The 14,040-nt window shown below is 40.9% G+C and overlaps 1 protein-coding gene across 4 annotated transcripts in view; it reads left to right on the top strand.

Annotated features, from left to right (window-relative positions):
• The window catches only part of ttc28 (tetratricopeptide repeat domain 28), a 160,996-nt gene that overhangs the window by 107,849 nt on the left and 39,107 nt on the right, over positions 1-14,040 (top strand). For all 4 annotated transcript variants that reach the window (XM_080876642.1, XM_080876641.1, XM_080876640.1 and 1 more), the window contains 3 exons: positions 1,953-2,174; positions 3,053-3,241; positions 3,342-3,438. In XM_080876642.1, the coding sequence (XP_080732768.1) occupies positions 1,953-2,174; positions 3,053-3,241; positions 3,342-3,438 (508 nt within the window). The remainder of the gene's footprint in view (positions 1-1,952; positions 2,175-3,052; positions 3,242-3,341; positions 3,439-14,040) is intronic.

The following is a 14,040-nucleotide window of genomic DNA, read 5'->3' as shown; positions in this document are numbered from 1 at the left end:
CATGCCACAATGGTGGTATCTAGTTAGTTTTAATATTACTCTTATTATTCTTTCTGGGTCACAAAATAAACGTTTAACATATTTTCAGGCCAGAATGTAGCTGTGTAAACTTCAAATATCTGCTCAGTTTATCAAGACACCACATATTTTCAAAAGCGCTCCAACGTTTTCAGAGACGTCTGTTACCCACCAGCTCGATAGCTAGCCGGGGTTCAAGGCTCACTAGAGCCGGTGAGAACACCGGACTCCCGGAAAATCGTTTTCAAACCCACCACCATCTTTCGCTACTCAGGTTAAACATGATATATAAGACACTTAGATAACTTGAAAATGTTATTGTTTGGCTTTTTTCAGTATTTTATTTGTTCCTGAGTAAATCGGTTTGGCTGAGATTAAAGTTATTGTTTTTACACCACTGAATAAACATCAAGCAGACAACTGATTATCAGAAGTGTGAGATGCTCGAGAATATACTTCGGTGTCCTGTTATATTTTAGATAGCAAGGAGTTTATTAAACTTTACCGAAACAATCTGCAAATTTCATTAAAATTTAATAAACTATCATCTTGTCTTTATTTTTAGTTAGCACATACCTTAAACATTTAAAGCTGTAAGCTAATGGTAGTTATATAAGAGCAGATGCATGCTGGTGCAATAACCTGTAGGTTTTACATCCAATGGATGCATGATCTGATTAGTCGACTAATCGCAAAAATAATCGGTGAGTAGTCGACTATCAAAATAATTGTTTGTGGCAGTACTAGTGTGTGTGTGGACATGAGTTCTTATTTTCATGCACATGCAGGCATGAAGACAGCAACGAGCGAGCTTAAGATGAAACCCTCATCTTGATTTGCATGGTATTATGCCTGAAGAAGCTCTGTAATTAGCAGGATGAGGGGTGCTAGAAATCATTAGGCAGCTCAAGGAGCTATAAAAGGGTTTCATGTGTTAACTAAAACAGAGTAATAATAGGGTTGCTAGAACCTGATACAAAGCTGAGGTGGTGGTGGCAGAGGGTCAGACTCTCACAGCAGGGTCTAAATAAGATGTGAAGGATGAGCTTTCACTCGTGGCGCCGCCAAGATGTGCGTGTCCTCCATTGGCAAGATTTTATTTGAGGTGGGAGGAGGTGATGCCTGTTTTCCTCACTTGTTTATCCTGCCTCCTTTCCCATTCTCCCTGAACTATCCCTTTCTTACCCAGAAATGACACCTTTATACAGCTGATTTGCAGCAGAAACAGAAAATAAAAACAGAATGTAATTTGTGTTTACAAAATGTAAACACAAATTACATTTTGAAGGAAAGCTAATTGCACAGACAGGATTATAGTTTCTATCAACATAACAAGGAAGTGATTAGTTATTTGGCATGTTAGACAATGCTTTTTTTTTTCCCCAAAAAATTATAACTGATATCAATTGAAACTGATCTTATTTTTCTGAATACATTTCTGGCTGCTCATTATCTTTTATGTAAATGGATGGACAATTAAAACTGAAAGTGTGAACATTTTAAGAATGTAAAAATGTAAGAATTTTTTCACTTATTTTACTGGCAAACCTACTTAAGATCAAATTGGTCTGCGTACGGTTCATGAAGTACATTTATTTTGCCACCTCTGGTCTACATGATTGTGTTGCTGCTACAACTACACGTTTCTTTTCCAAATATTTATTTATAAGTGACTTATGTATGTATGTATGTATGTATATATATGTATATATTGTACTATTCTTAGTTAGCGTATTGTCTGTCTTGTCTTAATGTTGGTTTAAAATGGAGCACTGTAACAAAAAATAATTTCCCCCAGGGATCAATAAAGTATTCTGATTCTGATTCTGATTCCTGTTTATTATAAGCATGTGAATTATTGTGTACCTTTTTTTTGTTGTTTGTTTTTACTGAACACTGATCAATGTATGTATGTTGTGCATGTGTGATTTCAGGCTGCATCTAGTGCTCTAAGCAGTCTGGGTCATGTGTACACAGCTATTGGTGACTACCCTAATGCACTTGCCAGCCATAAACAGTGCGTGCTGCTGGCACGGCAAAGTCAGTGCAAGCTTTCCGAGGCTCGCCAGCTAGGCAACATGGGTGCTGTGTACACTGCGCTGGGAGACTTCACCAATGCTGTCCAATGCCATGAGCAGCATCTGGACATTGCAAAGGTATAGTGGTAATGTAATATATTCATATTACATTACCAATATGTTTTTCTTTGGTTTTCATCTCTTAAAAGGTGCAGTTTTAATTTAAGCTCTGCATATTTTAACCATGACAAGGCAACAGTATTTCTATTTAGCCTTTGGTGTTTTGAGATCTGTGCTGCTATTTTGTAAACTTTTGATATTTTTTCTTAGTCCTGCCCACATTTCCACAAAAGATTTGACTAAATCTGCACCATTTTCTGGTAAAAGGATATATTACACAAAAGTATAGCCCAGCTAAAGCTTTAGCTGATATCTTTTTAGCATTATATTTGTTTGGGATATATAAGTTGTTCCTTCACATTCTGTTAATAGATTTATTTTATTGTAACTACTTAATTAATTCACAAAAAGCACCTCTTGACTGACCACAGTGAATTTTGGAGTTTATCTCAAAAAGGTCATGCCTAAAAGATATAGTGGTTTGTTTTGACTCAGTTGAATAACCACTCTGCAGCTGCCACAAATACTCATCACAGCACCAAATTCAGATTAATCCACTGCTAGTCCCCCTGACTAACATTAACTAAAAGTTAGTGGCCAGAATTATGAATGCCTAACTCACTCACTAATACAACACTGGGTTTGATTTCTTCTTCTTCTTTCTTAGACATTCACACAACACATAGATTTACACAGTTTATATCAGGATAATGATTTCCTGAGAACCTAGCTTAAATACACTAAAGGATCATTTTAGCAATATGTCCATCTTTAACTGTCTGGGATAGCAAAAGAAAATATAAATGTCGTGATCTCTGTGGAAATTCCATTGCATGCCAATAAATAACCACAAAGGTAATTTCTTAGTGACGGTGAAATGGTGGTTTGTTTGGCAGAGTCTGGAGAACCGACGTGAGGAGGCACGAGCGTACAGCAACCTGGGGAGCGCTTACCACTCCCAGCGGGACTTTGACAAGGCCATATCGTACCATACAAGAGTGCTGGAGTTGGCCCAAGAGCTGGTCGACAGAGCAATTGAGATGAGGGCATATGCTGGTCTGGGGCACGCTGCCCGATGCATGCAGGTTGGTATATAACTATAAAGGTGTAGTTAACTGAAAAACAAATAACTACGAAATAATGAATCACAGTCTGATAAAAATGCATTATTTTTGTTCGGTTCAGGACTTGGAGAGGGCTCGTCAGCACCACCAAAACCAGCTAGAAATTGCTCAGGAACTGCAAGACAGAGCAGCACAGGGCAGAGCCTCATCCAACTTGGGTAGGTTTGATGGAGGGTCATAGAGGGGTCACCTGGCTGGAGGTAATAGGTTTTTTAATTTGGCGTCTGAATCTGGGATTTTGTTGTGGGAAACTAAAATGGTATGCCTTTTTTAGCTTTGGTCATTTTAAATGGCAAATCTATCTTTTACTAACAGTAAAATCAAAGTATGGCAGGTTTGACACACTGTGGTACTCCAGAACCTGTTGACAGCTACTGTGTAACAAAATTAATAAAAAAGTAAACCGTTATTTACTTTAGGTCTTGAGTGGTTCACTCTCTGTGCCATCAATAGCACAATACTACTCTCACTTGGATGTGCACCTGTGTATCCTATGCAGCTGCAAACATTTGATCAACTAAAACAGACATGTACACCTTTGGTTCCTGTCAACATTTTTTTCAGATAATAAGACTGCATCAATGCCATTCTTCCCCTTTTGGCAAACAACAGATTCAGCAGAGCTAATTTTCAGCTGCAGTCCATAGCAGGTACAGTGGGGCAAAAAAGTATTTAGTCAGCCACCGATTGTGCAAGTTCCCCCACTTAAAATGATGACAGAGGTCAGTAATTTGCACCAGAGGTACACTTCAACTGTGAGAGACAGAATGTGAAAAAAAAATCCATGAATTCACATGGTAGGATTTGTAAAGAATTTATTCGTAAATTAGGGTGGAAAATAAGTATTTGGTCACCTCAAACAAGGAAAATCTCTGGCTCTCACAGACCTGTAACGTCTTCTGTAAGAAGCTTTTCTGTCCCCCACTCGTTACCTGTATGAATGGCACCTGTTTGAACTCATCATCTGTATAAAAGACACCTGTCCACAGCCTCAAACAGTCAGACTCCAAACTCCGCCATGGCCAAGACCAAAGAGCTTTCGAAGGACACCAGGAAAAGTATTGTAGACCTGCACCAGACTGGGAAGAGTGAATCTACAATAGGCAAGCAGCTTGGTGTGAAAAAATCAACTGTGGGAGCAATCATCAGAAAATGGAAGACATACAAGACCACTGATAATCTCCCTCCATCTGGGGCTCCACGCAAGATCTCATCCCGTAGGGTCAAAATGATCATGAGAACGGTGAGCAAAGATCCCAGAACCACACGGGGGGACCTGGTGAATGACCTGCAGAGAGCTGGGACCAAAGTAACAAAGGTCACCATCAGTAACACACTACAACGGCAGGGAATCAAATCCCGCAGTGCCAGACGTGTTCCGCTGCTGAAGCCAGTGCATGTCCAGGCCCGTCTGAAGTTTGCCAGAGAGCACATGGATGATACAGCAGAGGATTGGGAGAATGTCATGTGGTCAGATGAAACCAAAGTAGAACTTTTTGGTATAAACTCAACTCGTCGTGTTTGGAGGAAGAAGAATACTGAGTTGCATCCCAAGAACACCATATCTACTGTGAAGCATGGGGGTGGAAACATCATGCTATGGGGCTGTTTTTCTGCCAAGGGGACAGGACGACTGATCCGTGTTAAGGACAGAATGAATGGGGCCATGTATCGTGAGATTTTGAGCCAAAACCTCCTTCCATCAGTGAGAACTTTGAAGATGAAACGAGGCTGGGTCTTCCAACATGACAATGATCCAAAACACACCGCCCGGGCAACAAAGGAGTGGCTCCGTAAGAAGCATTTGAAGGTCCTGGAGTGGCCTAGCCAGTCTCCAGACCTCAACCCCATAGAAAATCTGTGGCGGGAGTTGAAAGTCCGTGTTGCTCGGCGACAGCCCCAAAACATCACTGCTCTCGAGAAGATCTGCATGGAGGAATGGGCCAAAATACCAGCTACTGTGTGTGCAAACCTGGTAAAGACCTATAGTAAACGTTTGACCTCTGTTATTGCCAACAAAGGTTATGTTACAAAGTATTGAGTTGTATTTTTGTTATTGACCAAATACTTATTTTCCACCCTGATTTACGAATAAATTCTTTACAAATCCTACCATGTGGATTCATGGATTTTTTTTTTCACATTCTGTCTCTCACAGTTGAAGTGTACCTCTGGTGCAAATTACTGACCTCTGTCATCATTTTAAGTGGGGGAACTTGCACAATCGGTGGCTGACAATACTTTTTTGCCCCACTGTAGGTGGCATATCAAATGAATCAACAAAACCAAACAGATATATGTGGGCACAACTGAAAGACAGAAAGACATGTAAAATAAAACACATACCATACAAGACAAAGAGTGGGCTTACAGTACAGACAAAAAATTAAATAGACGAAATTGGCCAAAGGCTGGACCAGAGTGCAAAATATAACAGTGTGCTGGTGCACCACAAAAGGAAGTTAGATATTTTATTTACTTTTTTAATAGTAATAGTTCACAGGCATAATTCTCAACAGCATCCATCCATCCATTCGCTTCCACTTATCCTTTTCAGGGTTGCAAGGGGTGCTGGAGCCTATCCCAGCTGTCATAGGAGGAGAGGCGGGGTACACCCTTGACAGGTCGCCAGTCTGTCGCAGGGCTAAACAACAGCAATGAAATTAACAACGATAAGATGAAATAGACAAATGTGGGAAATGTAATCAATTTGCACTGTTACCCTAGAACAGGGGTCTGCAACCTTTAAGACCCAAAGAGCCATTTGGACCCGGTTTCCACGCAAAAGAAAACACTGGGAGCCACAAATACTTTCTGACATCTAAAATTAAGATAACACTGTATATATTGTTTTTTTTACCTTTATACTTTGTATAAACAACTAAGGTGTGTTGCTTATGAAATCCATGAAGTGCTACAGAGAAAATCACATTTTATTTATGTAATTAACACATTTTGAACTCTTAAAGAAATATAACAAAAGGAAAGACACCAAGCTGAAGTAAAATGATCCAGCAAACAAAAACTGTTGTGAGCCGCCACCCTTATATCGCCTTTGGGCTTTTGGAGCCTTGACCTGACTTTTAAAAACTAATTGGAAAAAAGCACTATGCTGCTGAAAAATGAAAAATAGATATTTACAGAATTCTGCCTAAATATGTACTTTACCTGGTTAATGTGTGTGGCGGGCGTGGTCTGCAGCGCCGCTGCAGGGGAGGCGGACCCACCTGAGGGGCACCAGCAATCACGCCTCGCCGCCTTAACGTCTGTGCTATCTATGCTGTTGTGTTGGTATGTGTCGGGCTGTGAGCTGAAAAGCTGCAGCCGGCTGTATGTGTACAGCAACTGTGTGTGAAAAGTGGTCAATAAAGAGATGCTGAAAAGCATGTTCATGGAAACATTGTCGGGTCTGCCGTGATATGTTTACAATGGGACTTCTGCTCCTGAACCTCCGCACACAGCGTCTGCAAATTGGGGCTGTACGAAGTCACTTTCATCTTTACACAGGACTGTAAGCTGTCATCTGTGAGGCGTGAGCGGTGTTTGTTTTTAACATAGTTCACGGTGGAGCTGCTGACATAATGTGGATCCGAAGATCCATAATTGGCCTCGGTTGAAAGTCTCGATAAATGCACGGTGTTTCGGCGGGTACACCGGCTTCTGCGAGTGTGATGCTTATTTTGAGCGATGAAAAAATAATAGAATATAATTTTATTTTTATATTTCAATATTAAAATTCAAATTCAAATTTTTATTTGTCACGTACACAGTCATACACAGTACGATATGTAGTGAAATGCTTGGACAACTGCTCGAGACCTAAAGAAAACAAAAAAGGAAAAGGCTATGAATAAGAAAGGAAATAAATATGAAAAATTAAAAAGGGTAAATTTAACTAGGAAGGAATAAAATATAAATTAAGGTTAAAAATGAAATAACTGTACAACACAAATTAGAATGAAGGGTAAATTTAACTGGGAAGAATAAGATAAAGATAAATATATAAATTAAAGTTGAAAATAAAATAACTGTACAACAAAATACACAATATAGAACTATATAAGAATGTATGAAGAAATCTAAATATAAATAAATATATACACAATAACAGCAGCTGTACAAGTATTAACCGGAAATGAAGAATATAGTGACCAGTGTTGTGCAAAACCAAAGTCCAGAAAGTCCAGTGTGTGTGTAAGAACCATATGTGTGGGTCAGTACTGTGTGGTGGTGTGATTGAGAGACCGTATCGCCTGCGGGAAGAAGCTCCTCCTCAGTCTCTCTGTGTTGGTCTTCAGGGAGCGGAATCGCTTTCCTGACCTCAACAGAGAGAACAGTCTGTTGTTGGGATGGCTGAGGTCCTTCACGATCTTCCTGGCCTTGGTCCAGCACCGCCTGCTGTAGATTGAGTGCAGGTCAGGGAGCTCGGAGCGGATGGTGCGCTCAGCTGACCGCACAACCCTCTGTAGAGCTCGTCTGTCCTGCATGGTGCTGTTCCCGAACCAGGTTAAGATGTTTCCCGCCAGGATGCTCTCTATGGTGCACGAGTAAAAGTTCCTGAGCACCTTGGAGGGCAGTTGGAAGTCTCTCAAGCGTCTGAGGTGGTAGAGACGCTGTCGGGCCTTTTTCACCACGGTGTTGATGTGACAGGACCATGACAGGTCCTGCGTGATGTGAACTCCGAGGTATTTGAAGCTGTCCACTCTCTCCACTGGGCACTCGTTGATGACGGGGTCTGGTAGTTCCTCTCCTGCTTAGTGCTGAAGTCCACTATCAGCTCCTTTGTCTTACTGACGTTTAGAAGGAGGTTGTTCCTCTGGCACCAGTTCTCCAGATTCCTAATCTCCTTCAGGTAGGCCGTCTCGTTGTTATCAGAGATCAGGCCCACCACGACGGTGTCGTCAGCAAACTTGATGATGGTGGTGGAGCTGGTAGTGGCCACACAGTCATATGTGTACAAAGAGTACAGCAGGGGGCTCAGAACACACCCCTGGGGGGCTCCAGTGCTGAGAGTGGTGGAGGCTGAGACATGTCCGCCCATCCTTACTGCCTGTGGTCTGCCAGTTAGGAAGTTGGAGATCCACTGACACATAGATGAGCTGAGTCCCAGATGCTCCAGCTTGGTGGTGAGTGTGGAGGGAATTATGGTGTTAAATGCAGAGCTGTAGTCTATGAAGAGCATTTTAACATAATTCCCCCTTCTAGTGTCCAAGTGAGTGAGTGATGTGTGGAGGAGATGAGAGATGGCATCGTCTGTGGAACGATTTGGACGGTAAGCGAACTGTAGTGGGTCCAGTGTGTCTGGTAGTGAAGAAATGATGAAGTCTCTGACCAGGCGTTCAAAGCACTTCATCACTACTGAGGTGAGGGCTACAGGGCGATAGTCATTGAGAGAAGCAGGGTGGGGTTTCTTCGGGACAGGAACAATGATGGACTCTTTGAAGCATGTGGGGATCACCGACTGAGATAAAGAGATGTTGAATATCTCAGTGAACACAGGAGCTAGCTGGTATGCGCAGTCTCTTAGGATACGACCTGGGATGCTGTCTGGTCCTGCTGCTTTCCTGGTGTTCACTCTCTTGAAGGCTCTCCTTACTTCATGCTCGGAGATGACGAGCACGTTTCCGGTGCTGGCAGTATCTTCCTGTCTGCAGCCGTTAGCGCCGCTAACACTAGCATTGTTGGAGACCTTATATATTACAATAATCTTCCAATTTAGAACTACAAGTTAAAAAAGAACTAACATAAATAAAATACACTTCAGCTAAATACTTCTAATTTATTTTCCCAAACCATGCAGAGCCGCACTATAGGGACTAAAGAGCCACATGCGGCTCCGGAGCCGCAGGTTGCCGACCCCTGCCCTAGAAGGTACATAGACGACAAGAGGGACGGTGTAAAATTGCTATTTCTATGCTTTGTACCTTAGAAAGAAAAGAAAAAAAAAAACGGAGGGCCCCTGCCTCAGATGAACAAAAGAAGAAAAGGCTTTTGAAATTCTACAGTATGCCTTTAAATCACTAGTTCATATTCAGTTCATTCCATGATCTGGCATTATAGTCAACAGCAAGCGAGACACTGATGTGAGAGTGCTAAAAGTTTATTCACAAAGTATACACTCATTCAGGAAAGAATGATTGAATGAAAGATGATGGCTCTGGGATGGGATGGGTACCTCCCGTTTCCAAGATTGGTGGGGGTACTGGGAATGGGGGGCTCGGGTGGGTGCCTCCTGGAACTGGTCGTCATGTGCCATCGGGGGTGTGCTGTGGTGCCTGGGTCTTTGCTGGCTGGTGTCCCTTTTGGGCTTCGGGTCTGTTCACTTCCCTGTGCTGTGGCCCTTCTCTCTGGGTGCCCCTGACGCATCTATGGGTCTGCTGGGTTTTTTCCCACACTTCATGCTGGTGTTTTGGCTTCTTGGCCTTTGCTATTGATTGCGACCACCTGGGTTTTCTAGGTGCATGTGGGTTCTCTCTTTGTTTGGATATTTGAACTCTGGTAATTCGGGATGAGAGATGAGGTGTCCTCACAGGACAGTTTACCTCATTGTCTGGTCTTATCTGTGCTTGTGTTTTCATCCTTGATTAAATGTTTGGTTTTATGTGACATCATCCTCAAATCTGAAAGTCTTCACAGGCCCTCAGTTTGGTATGAAAAACCCTTCAAGTGATATAAAAAAATACAAAACTGCATCCTGTGTTTTATTCAGAAGATATTTAAGAAGCTTGATCCCTGGGAGAGACTGACTGGGCTCTTGTCCTGGGCTAGGACAACTCGGTCTACATCGATCTGTAACATTAAGTACACACAAAGCATTATTTGTTTGTTATATTGCAGACCTGTGTGAGTTTGCACTAGCTGTAGTGGCCTAGTACAACACGTAGATGCTGCAGTTTTGACATCTTGTTAAATCAAATTCAAGGATGGGAGCTTTATATCATGCGATGGTCCTGCTTCTTAAGGGCCTATCATTTGACTGCAGTAGCGTCTCTCTGGACAATCAACACTCATGTTTTATTAAGTGGTTTCTGGTTTCTGCGGCCACAGTGATATCTGAGATGCTGTGAACCTGAATCCATCGCTGAATGGACAACTTGCCACGTTGTGCATGTATACGGCACTGTGCACTAAAAGTAAAGTGAGGATGCCATCTTAGATTTCTGGGGATTTAGACTGTCTCAATGTTTTTTATTTTTTGTTGACTTTTTTTTTTATTGTTTTGCAACTTAAAATAAAAGGGAAGCTAGAATTCTTCTTTCTGGTGTTCTGAACTGCAGCGCCCTTCTTCAATTCCTAAATTTGTTCAAAGAATGGAAATACAGTCATGGAAAAAAGAACAGACGCCATTTGACAATTTAAAGTTTTTTCATGGACACAAAAAATGTATTTGCTCATTACTAGGGCCATATTCCAGGAAAAAGAGTTGATAGTGGGAAATTTACACCATAGCTACACTCCAACTGCAAACCCAGCTGAAAACCCTACGACATAACCTGATGTGCACCTCCCTAGAATTTAAACTACACCTCTCATTAAAATCGCCTGCAAAAATTGGGATTTTCAGCTACTTTTTTGCCATGCATTTTTTTTAAGGTATCAGTGACAGAATAACAATCATCTTCTGAGTTCAAGGAATAATAATCATAGCATCATAGCAGTGTTCACAAATGTCAGGAAGTTAAATGCGAAACAGTTACTATCACTATCAACGTTAACTCAATAAGGAAAAAATCTCTTCTATGGTTGTAAGAGAGCCATGAGTGAAGACTGATATTAGAACAAATTATAGGCTAAATGGTTACACTGAGGGGCATTAAAGAACAGTTTTTATGTAAATCTCAAAAATGAGCACATTAAGCGTTCACTGAACAGTTTATGCCAACATAAAGTGTTCCAAAAGTAGTTTTTTTATTTAATAAATGGTGGAAAATAAATTAACCCTCTGCAAATACCTCCTCTGATCAGACTTTGAAATGCCAAAAAAACTGCAGTCCTACATGAAGCTGGTTCTAAAAAGCAAATCACTCCCATGTTAAAATGCCAAACTTCACAATATTAACAAACACTATGATCTCTTCCAAATATGAGACATTCTGGCTCCAAAAACCAACATGGCAGCAGGAAAAGAAATGAGGCCTTATAACGTAAAGCCCAGAAATCAGAGGATAACTATATAATGGCTTTATCTATCTTTTATATACAGTCTATTAAACTCTGCTCAGGTAATATTGTGCGATTTCCACCACTCTTCTCACTTTATGTCACTGCAGAGCTTTTTTGTAGGCAAATGAGTGAAAATTGCTTTATTTTCTATCTGAAGTAAGTAAAAGGAAAACATGCACACTGCAGTGGTTCAATAGATACTTTGATGTGTGACTATAGGCTACTGCTGAAGTCGCTGACACTCTCCTGACAGATGAGCTTCAGTCTGTGTTTCAGATCAATGATTCACATCATCATTTATGGATGATTACGGTTCTTTGACTCTGAATGCTGACTTGACAACCTTTCACTCTGCTCTCCTCTGATATTTTTTCTCCTCCTTTCCTCTTCTTCTGTTCTTCAATTTCCAACCCTAATTTCTTCCTCTCATTTCATCTTTTGTTTCATAATGATTTCGTCCCCTATTATCTTTTACCTTATTTTGTCTTTACACTCACTACATTTCCCATGTTTTCATTACTTCATTCTTCCTCTTTCTTTTCTTCCTGATTTTACTCCTTCCTCCCTTTCTCTCTGTGCATTCCTTATCTCCTTGCCATTCTTTTTTTCTTCTTCTTGTGTCTCCTGTTTTCTCCTTGCTGTGTTTTTTTTCTCCTGTTTTCTTGGGTTTCATTCTCTGTTTACTCTTAGTCCCCTCTTTTCCAGTCTGACCTTTCCCTCTTATTTTCTTCTTTCCTCACCTTTTTGTTTTCTTCTTATATCTCCTTCCTTCACCTCTTCCTTTCTGTATGAAACATGAAATTTGGAGATTATCTCAACCTAAATTAGACCATATAATACTTGTATTGTATTTTACATAGCAGCACCTTTAAAGTCCAAAAATAACTAAACTAGGCCAGTGTCTGGCTGCCCAGTGGAACTCCTTAGTGATCTGTGATGGTACCGTTTAAATCTTAATTACCCTTTTTCTTGTGTTGGTAGCACACCATGCAGTATCTTGTGTTATTGTATGTCTGCCTTTGACTGTGACCCAGTCCACAAATCTTTGTCGCTCCTCTCAGGGTAGTCCCATATGAACAGACTCTTGTGGCTCCTCCTGGCTAGGCTAGGTATCACAGTGACTTGATAGTAGGGGTATGATAGTATGATAGCCCCTTTCCTGAAGGCTACAACTGACACCAGTCTGTGTCCACTGCTTGTGAAGCTCTCCCGTGTTACTGAATCAACTTTTACTGACGATGCTCTCAAGCTGTTTCCTGTTGTTTGTGCGCTTTTTCTTGCTATGCTTTTCCCTTCCAGTGAGCCTTCCCTTGGTATGCTTTAATACAGCACTCTGCAGACAGCCTTTCTTGTGGAGAGTGTCAGTGTCTCTACATCTGGTCAACTGTTAAGTCAAGCAGTTTTTCCCACGACTGATTCTGTGTACTGAACTAGAACAAGACATATATGGAAATTATATTTTAATTTCAAATGAAAGATACTTACTGATTCTTTGCTACTATGGGCCTGAAGATATGGTCCATTACTGTAAGAGTACAGCGCTCATTTAAGGATCCAGAAGATGGTTTCCAGTATACCTCACTCGGTTAAGCAGGTGACCCATGTGCTGTAAGGCTGCTGCAGATGTCAATAAATGCTCCAAACCAGAAAGCAAGAAAAAAAAAAAAACGACCCAGAAGACATGTGTGAAGTAATTTCTTTGCCTACTTGAATAATAAATTCTTTATATTTAACTTACTCTCTACAATATTCCAAAATGTATGTGTGTCTCTCTCTCATCTCGAGTTATTTGCTAACTTTAGCTAATAAACATGCATTCTTCTTTATGATGGTCGGACAGAAATAACTGCATATAGTCCATGATATGTAGCTCCTGACCCACAAGTTGCCACACCCAATTTCATTCACTGATGACAGAGCAATTTTTATCCTACTATGGAGAAAGGGGACTGTGGATCACCACTCTTCTCCTTTCTAATCTCTCTATGCTGTCTCAGCTGAATACCTGTCATCAGATCTCAGCTAATTTTCCACACCTCTAATCCTCGCAGCACTGCTGTCTTCACACTGTGTCCCCTCCACGCTGGGGAATCCCACAGAATCTGTAGGAAATCTACAGGCACCCTTACACCTCAGAGAAGTGTGGCTTTAGGTTAGAGGAAGATTGTGCATGTGCTAATGTGCACACCTGTGTTTGTAGAGTTTAGGAGGATGTGTGTAACTGTAACCAGTGATTCTAGCCAGCTCTGCAGGCTTCTCCGTAATCCTCTTAATGCAAGACCCCGATGAACAAGGTCTTCCTTTCTATATCACCAACCTCCTCCTCCTCCTCCTCGCATAACCCGGTTTCTACATATTGTTGCCAGCAGCGTTTATGAGACCTTTTTAAATTCATGTACATTTATATTAACAATGTGACTTCATGTTTGTTTAAAACATTTAAGGTTGTTTGCTAGTTTGACAGAATTATTTTTTATGCAGTTCACACTGAAAGTAATTAGCAAATTAAATAAGGAAGTGTTTTTTTTCACCAAATGTTTATTTTGTTTTCTCTTAGCTTTCATTGTTTTAAAAGTAAATCGTGTGCTATTTGCATT

This window comes from Rhamphochromis sp. 'chilingali' (genome assembly GCF_963969265.1).
Source record: "Rhamphochromis sp. 'chilingali' genome assembly, chromosome: 2".
Lineage (NCBI taxonomy): Eukaryota > Metazoa > Chordata > Actinopteri > Cichliformes > Cichlidae > Rhamphochromis > Rhamphochromis sp. 'chilingali'.
Note: the sequence above shows the minus strand (reverse complement) of the source record. Positions and strands in the feature narration are given on the sequence as shown.